This window comes from Rhamphochromis sp. 'chilingali', assembly GCF_963969265.1.
Source record: "Rhamphochromis sp. 'chilingali' genome assembly, chromosome: 21".
In the NCBI taxonomy this organism is placed as follows: domain Eukaryota; kingdom Metazoa; phylum Chordata; class Actinopteri; order Cichliformes; family Cichlidae; genus Rhamphochromis; species Rhamphochromis sp. 'chilingali'.
Window position 1 is genome coordinate 23,429,242 of NC_137949.1, and position 10,679 is coordinate 23,439,920.

Below are 10,679 nucleotides of genomic sequence, written 5' to 3' on the forward strand. Positions count from 1 at the left end.
ATATTGATATGGTAACATCGTGAGGTTGTATACTGTTGATCTGGAGTGGAATTACCCTGTGGAAACAGGAAATTTCCATTTTAAAACATTTTGAAATCACTGAAAGTTAGGTCAATTATGGACAATTTAAAAAGGCTTTTATTTTGGAAGGCATAATCAGAATGACTTGATATTGATATGGTATCACTGTGGGGCTGTATACTGTTGATCTAAGGTGGAATTACCCTGTGGAAACAAGAATTTTTCATTTTAGAGCATTTTGAATCGTTAGAAGATTAAGTCAATTATGGACAATTTCAAAGGGCCATTACTATGAAAGGCAAAATCAGACTGACTTGATATTGATATGGTATCACTGTAAAAAGACTGTGGTTGGAAAGTGTTGATATAAAGTTCAAATAGTATTTGGAAATACGACTTTTGCTTTTAAGAGCATTATTAAGTCATTGAAAGAGTAGTTAAAAAATGAAGATTCACAGGGCTTTTACTTTGAAATCCAAAATAAGATGGCCTTGATAGTGACAGGGCACAATTAGGGTACAAGGCTGTGTCATATAGATCTAACATTAGAGTTTGTAAAAAAAAAAAAAAAGCCTAAATTATATGTTATTATGTTCTTAACATATCTGTTAATTCACTCGAAGTTGGCTTTTATTTTGAAATCCGGTTTCCACATCCATTCCCGTAATACTTTGAATACACAGGGAACGTAAAACAAACTGGAGGCTGGCTTGACTGCAAGTCTTGAATTGGAGGCTGGCTTGACACCAGTATCATGTTTGTAGTTTGTTTTTCACTGCACACACAAACTCATTGCATCGTTTTAATAGACGAATTTTCAGCTGTACAAATTGGTATTTTACAAGATTTATAATATAAACCAACAAAAACGCTAATCACCTTCAAATTAACATTAATCACTTCAGTCTCCATCGACAGTACTTCATCATCACCTTGGCACATCCCTTTGAAAAATAAAAATAATTTAACAATATGTGTACGAAAATATACAGATGCAAAACAATCCAAGTTAAGTGACACTCTGCATTAGCAACTTATTAAAGTGCATCATTCCCAGTGTAAAGACCTGGCTTATTGACATGGGGAACAGAGTGCTTCCATGCTCTGACTGGATATGGTAGAGTTTCTTGCTGTGCCATCAAGTTTGAACTTTCCAGAAGGATGAATATGTGATGTCCATGCACTTTGGGAGATTTTAGTATGGCAGAAGTCAATATTACATGCCTTGACAGCCTTGTTTTACTACTGAACTATTAGTCTATAAGTCTGTTGACAAATATTTAAATGGGGGGAAAAATGGGTGACATCAGATTTTAAAGTGTCTGCAAACACATCAAAATGGATTCAATATTCCCCTGGGCTGCTGTGAAATAACCTGATAACACAGTGCATGTTTGCATGCAGAACTCAAATCAGTACAATTCATTTTTTAAACAAACATCAATTTGTGCAAATGCATCCAGATTCCTGGGCTTTGGGACATTTTTAGAAAAATCTCTTGTAAAGCAATTAATGCAGAAAAGGGTTAAATTAAAAGATGATATGAAAAATATTATGTGAATTTTATAAGAGTTGAGATCTTCATACTTTTTTCCAAGAGGCAAAATGCAAGCTGAAATGCAGAGTATATGGTATAATCCACACCCTGCTGCTATCAGTACAAGAACAAATATACACAATGAAAGTCTCTGTTTTTAACAGCATCTGTCTAAACACATTTCATTGTTATGGAGACATTCTTCATTTTCTTTATTTCATGTTATCATGTTTGCAAAAGTGGTCGACAGCACAGTCCGGACTGCTGTGGTCTGGTTTGGGCAAACTATTTACTTTCCAGCAGTGCTTGGTGTTCACAAGCACTGTGTCTCCACAGCATACGCACTTTCATCCCACGTGATGTTAAATATGTGTAGTGTAATCTGATGTGCACAGTGGCTATTAGAAATAACTTGATCCTGAAGGTCCTCTTCTGATAAACATGTTTACTCCAAATGCCTGTTAAATATATCATTGATGTCGCAAAGTCACAAAGTATTCGAATGACCAAAGGCAATAACTATCTAAACCTGTTCAGATGGTTTTACTGCTTTTGCATTATGTCAGATCAGATGTTCAGTCCTGGAAAAGGGTCTGGATGAGGATCAATGTTGTGGGCTCTATAGAAGGGCAGATGCAGGTATTCACATGGCTTGATTATGTAACCTAAAGTGAGCGAAAGAACAAAATATTCATTTACTTGCAGTGAATACAGACAAATTAACATTCAATAGCACACACAGAAAGAAAGAGCATTCACCTTGTGTATGTGAGGAGGCATTTCATCCTCTAAACTCTCCTCTGGTAGTGGTTCATGGTGTCGTTGCGCTGTTTGACCATCCTCTGCCCATCCCCCCATTGGCACACGTGCTGACCTCACTATCTTTACCCCTGTACCAAACGGGTCTTCAAAACAAACAGACAGGTAGTCAAGATTTAACACACTTCTGTGACTTCTCCACAACTGGCTTCTTTTTTGAGTCGCTTCCTTATGGCCTTTTGAAAGGATGCAGGTTTAAAGCACTTTGCATCAGCTTTCTTTTCAATTCCAGACTCTACATCTATCTTTTATATACAGTTTATAAGTAGAACTGAAGAATTACAGTATTTCCACTGCAGGCAAATTTTCACATTAGTCCTGACACAGCTCCCACACCTCTTCCTAAAATGAACACATTTTCTTAAAGTTTATTAATTTATATTTCCATTCATTGTAATAATGCTACTGCAAAAGTAAAGATTTATTATAATAACCTTAAAATTAATAACATTAAAAAGAATACCAAGCAACCAAAAACATAGATACCAGTTGTAGGTCCACTGTGGTGTCTCTGACTGCTGCTCTGTGCTGTTGGCCTCTCCTGGCCCAGAGCGGTGCTGCTGGTGGCTGAAGCTGAAGTGGGAATGGCACTAGGACTGGGAACTGTGGTGGGGAAAGTGTGCGATCGAGGGAAATTTCTTGAATGGGGAATGGGTTCGCTCCTTACTTCATCTGGGATGCTGTCGCTGCTTTCATCGCTCTCCTGTCTGTGCCAGGTATGGCGGGACATCTCGCCACGAGACTGCTGTTTATGGAGCTTCGGAATAAAAGCGAGAAAGATGAGGATGGATAAAGATGGATGAGATCTGTGAAATATTCATAATACCTCTGTTATGCACGCACATACCTCATGCATATAAAGTGCATGGATGCTCATCTCAGTGGAGGCATACTCTGATAGGACCAAACTTGTAAGCTGACCTTCCCATGCGCTGCTGCCTGAGCTCACAGTTCGAGCATCGGTCCTACCGGAGGAGAGAACAAATGTGGAGAAAATTGGACACAAGGAAATGGCAAAGAGAAGGAGAACATGAGTTTAGTATAACTGAAAGAGTATCTTTCCTACCCTGAGCCTGCCATTGTTCTGCTAGTATGGCCAGCAGCCCTGTGAGCTGCACTTAAGCTGCCTCTCAAGTGGAGGCTGCTGCTAATTGGTGAAAGAGAGCGTAAGGCGGACCCCCCATCGTTTATGCCAGCTGCTGCATGATTTGCTAAAGAAATATCCCGGTCAAAATGAACTGAGGCCAGTGTGGAGGGACCTGTCAAGAGGTTTGCAATGAGACTCCGTGGCTAAAAAAGAAAGAAAAGACAACAGAGAAAATAAATTTTTACCAGTGAAAATGTAATTACATTAATTAATCACCACTTTCATACTTGGGTATGCATGGTAGTTCATCAGCCTACCTCAGACTCTGACAGAGACATTGGATGTGTGTCTGAAGGAGCCCCTGTGGCTTCTCTGTGAACTCTTTCTTTCAACTGGCTGATAAAGTGTGTGGTCTCTCGAGGAGGCTGCCACTGGGGGTTAGTGATGGCAAAGTGCATCAGCGATAACTCCGTCTTCCCATCCTCTGCCTGCTGATAGATAGATGCCTCTGTCTTCCCCTCTGACATCCACTACAAAGGGAGGATTAATTATCAATCAATAACACCACATAGTTTATACATAAACACTTTGTGTTTACATCTACATATTTAGTCATAAAATTGGCTGCGTTGTGACAGTCTCTCACCGCAGGGTGTCCATGCTGCCTAATGTCCATCTGAGCAAAGGAGCAGGTGTCTCCCACCCCAACCACCTCCACAGTGAAGTTTCTGAAGAAGTCAATGATCTCCAAAGACTTTCTCCTTAGACAGAAGATGAGGATGATGGGAGTCACCACTGGACTTAACAGCTCCTCTAGAATAAACACCTGGAGGAAAACAAAGCGTAAACTGCACACTGAAAACGAGGAAAGTGTTATGCTAAATTTATTCTTTTTGAACACATTCAAATTTAAACTTCAACGTTGCTTTCAGCACTAAAAATCTTCAAGGGAAGAGTAAATTACTTCTAACAAGCAGTGATAATATGCTCCTCAGCATGGGACTAAAGACCCCCACAGTCAATAGCTAGAATCTGCTAATTTTCCAATCCCTACGAGACATGAATGCAAATGACAGTGATTGTGAAGCTCACTATTAGCGGTGGGTGGTGTGTGTATTCAGGCCATAGTCTCTGGTAATTAACAGCTAAATAGCAGAAAATCTTCAGAAGCCTTTCATGGTAAAAAGAAAGTGCACCTTCTCTCAGTTCTAAGATTTTACATATCAGGAAGTAATAAAAATAATCTGGGCCTCAGCAAGTCTTAAAATGAGGTAACTTTAGATGAGCTACAAAAACACGGGATATTACACCATGTCATTATTTCTTTAACATAAACGAAGCCAAAATGCAGGAGGAGTGTATGAATACCTATGTGCTCCCTTATTGCTTCCATATCACTTAAAAGGGTAAGCGGCGGCCAAGTGCTGCTAATCAAATGCACTTGATTGATCATAAGCAAGCGTGAGCGCCTGAATGTTTCTGTATTCCAAAGTATTCTAGCGTCAAATATGAGGTTTCAAGCTAAAGCTCGTCCCTTGCAACAGGCCATAGTTCCCAAACACACCAGCAAATCTACAAAAGAATGGCTGGAAAAAGCATGCAGAGCATGGCAGAAGTAAGCAGGAGCAGAACATGTGTACATAATTTGTTTTTTTTTTTAAAAACAATGATTGGCTTCCATTAATTGTCCTTCAGTCAGTTTTCAGGTAATGACATGTTCAGTGTATAATTTGAAAAAATAAATGCATTTAGAAAGGTTTATTCATAGTTAAGTTTCTGTACTCACTGCTTTGTACTGGAACAGCTGGGAGAACTGGTCTCGGGTCTCGTATCTGTGTGCATTGCCTTGCCAGTGATCAGGCATGTAGTGGATATGAGCCAGAATGACCCGCAACAGCTGCTCAGGGCAGAACACCATATGTTTATCAGGAATAAATGACCTGTAGAGAAAGAAAGACAAGTGGTGGAGACGGTCTTTTTTTTCCACATTTACTGAGATATGTATGATGACACAAAGCTTTGGAAAACAGATGCATATTAGACAAGAATGAACTGTTTAAGTAAAGTAAAAGTGGATATTTTTAAAAAATTATTAATTTCATTCATAATAAATTACACATATGCATAGTTTTTTTTCAGTGTTTTGGATGGCTGAAAGCGCAAAATAATTAACTGTGTCAAATTAACTTTTGGAATTCAGATGTAAAAGAGCCAGAAGCTGCTTAAGGCAAGGAATCCATCTTCCTTGCATAAGTAGGAAGAAGAACGAGATGCAAAAGAGCATTAAAGGGATTACAACTATGAGTAGCTTTAAAAGGGCAATAAAGAAATGGCTCGGGGTTAATGGTTGATATTCTACATGATGAGATTTGGGTCCTATAGTCTTAGTTTGTAGCAGATGTATGCAATTTAATTTACAATATTGTTAGTATTTTATAGATTTATAAAGTTTCAATTAGTTTTACACAGCTGGACTGATTAGCGGTTTCTTGCTATTCTGCTTTCTACCCTTTATTTTACTTTTCTTCTCCACTGAACACATTTAAATTTAGGTTTTTATCTTATTCAGACTTCCCATTAAATTATTTCACCATCAGTCCTTACCTGCAGATTGTGATACACACTCCAAGGAGTGTGATTGATGAGAGCACATGCTCCACTGCAAGAACGTCCTCATCATAGATGGTCAGGGCGATGAGAACGGCCAAAAGAGACCCGGCAAAAAATGCCACATTTTTGGCAACCACTGTGAGCAGTGGTGAAAGGAAACAGTTCATATACTTGGATGCAGCCTGAATGAAACAGGAACAGAGTACAAAGAAGAGGAAGAAAGGAGGAGGAAATGGGGTTGATTATTAACTCTACAGGCAATGAATGAGAAGCACCAGAAAAATCTTTTTCCTTGCTCTTATCTACAGGAAAAATCCCAATTGGTCTCATATATTTACAGATTTGCCAGATTTACGGATTAGCCTTTATAATCATAGCTTTTACAAAATAAGAAGGTAGGTATGAGCATCAAAGATGTGCAGGAGATGAGTTGGTGCACTGACCTTGTAGCCTTTGCTGAGGCGTGACATGAGCTCGTGGTCCAGCTCATTGAAATGACGCAGATAACATCGACCATACAGAGACCAGCATCTCGCCCCCAGAGAGCCAGGCTCTCGCTTGATCACCTACATACAAACACAGATAAAAAAACAAAACAAAGCACTGTCGTCACTATTAAATGCAAAAGGAAATGGCTTAGTTAATTCATATGTAAACCATTTACCTCAGTATAACTGAAAAAGGCATAAAGGATCTGCCACACAAGAATGACTGGACACAGCAGCAGATTTGCAATGCCGATCCACAGGATACGAGAGGCTAGCCTGTCTGCAAGCTCAAGCCTGTTCCCTCCCCTCTTATACTCCTGTTTCAGGCTCCACTCGTTCTCAAACAGGGAGCCTGCAGGAATGAAAACAATCAAAATCAGCAGAGTTTAAATAAAGGTTTCTTCTCATAAACAGATCAATTACTTACACAGGATATAACTCGTATACAAAAGCACACATGCATAACTGATGACAGACCTGGTCCCCAAAAGAAGATGAGCTCAAAGTTGTATTTGAGACCCCGAGTATAAAACACGTACTCCCCAAGTACAGGAAGTCGAAATCGCACAGGAAGGAGTGATTTATTCACCATGGCAACCTAGAGAAGTACAGGAAGAAAGGTTTGGTTTGAGGTTACATCATTTTGTTATGTCTGAAAGGAGGTGTTCATCCACCAAAATCTTTAATAACATTTCACTGCAAATATACAAACCATGTAATTCTTAAAGCGGAGGATGCGGTGGTAAATGTCCAGCTCTGTCAGCTCCTTTTTATGGATGCAGATCTGATGTTCCTTCTGGATCTCAACAATCCTGGCCTGAACCTCCTGCCACGTTGCATAGGGGAGCTCTGACTGAAGCACAAAAGCACTATAAAGCTTAGGAATTGGGCTTTATTCTTGGCAAAAATAACAGACATTATTAGGGGTTTCTAATGTCAACAGGACAAACTGTCCCACAAAAAACTCACCATGGTCATTTTAAGGGCGTTGATGTAGAAGGATCGGATCTCCCAATAACAGCACACATTGTAGATGAATTTAAAGAGCCGATGTAGCCAAAACACCCCGGAGATTATCAGCACAAAGATCACAAATGCATTGTTTCGGATTCTGTAGACCAAAAGACATGTTATTATTTACCAGTATTGAAGCAGTGCTTCAACAAAATGTCATATTTATCAGAAAAATAAAGAAAACTGGAGGCTTTATTTTACAATATTTTCTGAAGATAATATAGTGAAGATTTAAGGTAGACTTAAAGTGGACCTTTTATGTTTTCCTCATTTTCTGTCTGGATTCTCATATCTAAAATGGTCAAAACATCAGCATGTAAACATAAACCTCAGACTGCTCTAAAAGCTTGATGTCAGATATTCTATTTTAATCTAGTCTCTGTATGACATCATTTAGGGCAGATGTCCTTGATATGGTCATCTCAGCCACACAAAGCCATGGCTGTAAGTATAGATGCCCCACCCACCTGCTGTTAAATCTTCTGTTTGAGGTGTTGCAACCAATCAGAAAAAGCTGTCTCAAAGATAGAAGGACTAAAATGTGTAGTTTAAGGCAGTCAATAAACTAAGGGGCTCCACCAAGCACAGCATACGGTAAATATTATTATTGTTTTGAACTACAGCTGGAGCACTGTCTATGCAAAAGACACCATAAGGACATTTTAACAAATACAGAGTCTTAGACTCACCTTGCACTGCAGACATCCACTGGGAGGAATGCATCTGGCAAGGTGACTTTAGATGAATCGGTGTGATTTACAAACTTGTTGGCAAAGAGGACGTCATAATCCACACAGTTAGCAAGGAACACTGTAAAGCCAACCACAAACAGCAGCTGACTGCATAGAGAAAGAAAGCGAGCGGTGCCAGGTAAAGAAGAAAGACAGGGAGAAATAGAAAATATGAAGACAGACATAAGACACAGTATACTCTACAGATAAAAGTTAATGTTAAATTTGCTGAAAAATACAACTTGTGATGGAGAGAATACATACACCAGCTCAAAGATCTCTCCGAGCAGCATACAAGTGAATCCATTCTTTTGATGCAGATTATAGACGTAATAAGTGTTAAGGAATATCCTAAATCCATCTGCGGTAAGAAAGTGCAGCGCAATTCAGAATGTGGTGAGCAAGAAATGTGCCAAAATTATTTCAAAGGATATTCTCTGGAAAAACAGGTCCAGGTTTTCTATGTGGTGCCATTGAGCTGCAAAAGAGTTGTTTCCAGTTAGTGACATTGTTATTCTGAGGCATCACTGTGAATATAAGACAAAAGGGGCATGCGTTTTTGAAAAAGTCTTATATTTGTTTGTGATTTGTGCATGTGTATCATACATTTAACTCCTTCAGGCACATGCATCAACAGGTTCTCCTCTCCCGGGGGAGAGTCGCTGTATGATGCCTCCAGGCGCTGGTATTCTGTGTCAAAGTGCGCCATACCGACAGCAGCTTCAGTCTCACCGAGTTGTCAAACTTGCTGCTACAGACTGTAGAAAGGAGGGGAGAGAGTTATGGCTCTAAATTTTAAAGAACGTGACCAGGTTTCACTGCTAAGTTTCATTTTCTGCATAAATATCACTGCATATGTACGACCACACCTCATATCTTGGTTAAAGATCAACTAAATTTGAGACCCATACATTATAGAAAACACGCTATACAGGTTACAACATCCACAAAGTCCACCAGAATTAACCTCAAGTATAACTCTTTATTGGTTTATTCATTATTGACTGTACAGATAAATGCCATTTTTGCTGACCCTTCGGAAGGAAGGCCAAAGGTCAGGATCACAGACAGAAGATGAATGTAGGTACTTACTTCAAAACTAGGTCTACTGGTCAAAATGCACTCTGTTTACATGATACATGTTGGAAGCAGATAAAAGTTGGCCTAAAGTGCATATATAAAATATGTCCATAGAGCAGATAGGGCAATATCTTTATGCATTAGATACCAGCAACAATTTTAGAATGTCTGAATGCGACACAAAGTAATAAATATACCCGAATGACCAAGTAAAACCAAACAAAAACACAGTCCTTCAAGCTTTGGTCTGACTATTGTGTTACAGCCGTGACACCAACGCCCAAAGCCCCCAGAAAACCCCACAAAAATTACATGAAAAGAAGACCAACACTCCTCATGACGTAAGAAAGACTTATTTTACATGTAAGCTGTGGCTTATCACACGATAAACAACACATTGTGGTGTAATGCTTTGCTTATAGGTAGCTTATAAGAGGCCCCTAAAAATACACCAAGAAAAAAATATAGACATATCTATGACAGGAAATACGAAATATACATACCTCCATTCCAGTACAACACGCCCCGAACTGGTATGGTATTTGCTGAACATATCCCGCTGTAAAAAAGAAAAAAAAGGAGGAGCAGTTTTCTGTGAGCCTTTCTCCTGCTTGTCTTATCTAAAACCACAACAAACCGCTTGGACAGAGAATTAAGCAGTATTTCGTCAGAGGGGGTCAACAAACACGTCTGAACATGTTTACACTCGCTTGTAAGTAAACCGTAATTAGCTTGAAGCTAAAATAGGAGAAGCGAATCAGGTGTTGTTGTTGTCGTGGTTTGACAGCAAAGGCCTGACTCCCAAAAAAATGTCCCCCCGTCTCTCGCATCATCTTATCCTTACCGTTTGTGTCTTGAGCCTCCGCTGTGTCCGGCCGCAAGAGTGAATCGCCTGAAATTTTTTAAAGAAGCGTTTTATTTTCGTTTTCTCGTCTTTACCTATCAAAGTCAGAGGTAAGCCAGTTTCATTTTCGAAACAGCTAGCCGTCTGGAGTCCATCACCGCGGAGTGAAGGGTATCTTGTCCAATAAGAAACGGAGTTCTCTCATGGCATAACGTCTTCCAATCGGATTTCCCTAGAGGCGGGCTCATACTGACACGGCCTATCTAAACGATTCACCATGTAGTCAACGTGCTCTAATTAAATGGCTGATTACTACCACCGTCTGGCCGTTTAAAGTAGAGTCATGCTGTGATGTTTTTTTTCATTTATTCTTTCAATTGTATATTCTATACAATAAAATTTAATACATAAAAATATACAGTGCCCATATGTATGTGTTTGTGCAGAA

General features: G+C 39.4%; 1 protein-coding gene across 1 annotated transcript; it reads right to left on the reverse strand.

The window, feature by feature from the left end:
* Nucleotides 1-809: 809 nt before the first annotated feature.
* atg9a (ATG9 autophagy related 9 homolog A) lies at nucleotides 810-10,405 on the reverse strand. Its single transcript, XM_080869991.1, has 20 exons — nucleotides 10,232-10,405; nucleotides 9,891-9,946; nucleotides 8,914-9,065; nucleotides 8,742-8,785; nucleotides 8,572-8,636; nucleotides 8,266-8,415; nucleotides 7,532-7,673; nucleotides 7,275-7,415; nucleotides 7,040-7,160; nucleotides 6,739-6,914; nucleotides 6,518-6,640; nucleotides 6,069-6,256; nucleotides 5,251-5,404; nucleotides 4,111-4,290; nucleotides 3,782-3,994; nucleotides 3,444-3,667; nucleotides 3,225-3,342; nucleotides 2,864-3,134; nucleotides 2,318-2,463; nucleotides 810-2,223 (listed from the first exon to the last, which is right to left on the reverse strand). The coding sequence occupies exons 3-20, from the start codon at nucleotides 9,014-9,016 to the stop codon at nucleotides 2,215-2,217; spliced, it is 2,568 nt and encodes an 855-aa protein (XP_080726117.1). The 5' UTR covers nucleotides 9,017-9,065; nucleotides 9,891-9,946; nucleotides 10,232-10,405; the 3' UTR covers nucleotides 810-2,214.
* Between the last annotated feature and the right edge of the window lie 274 nt (nucleotides 10,406-10,679).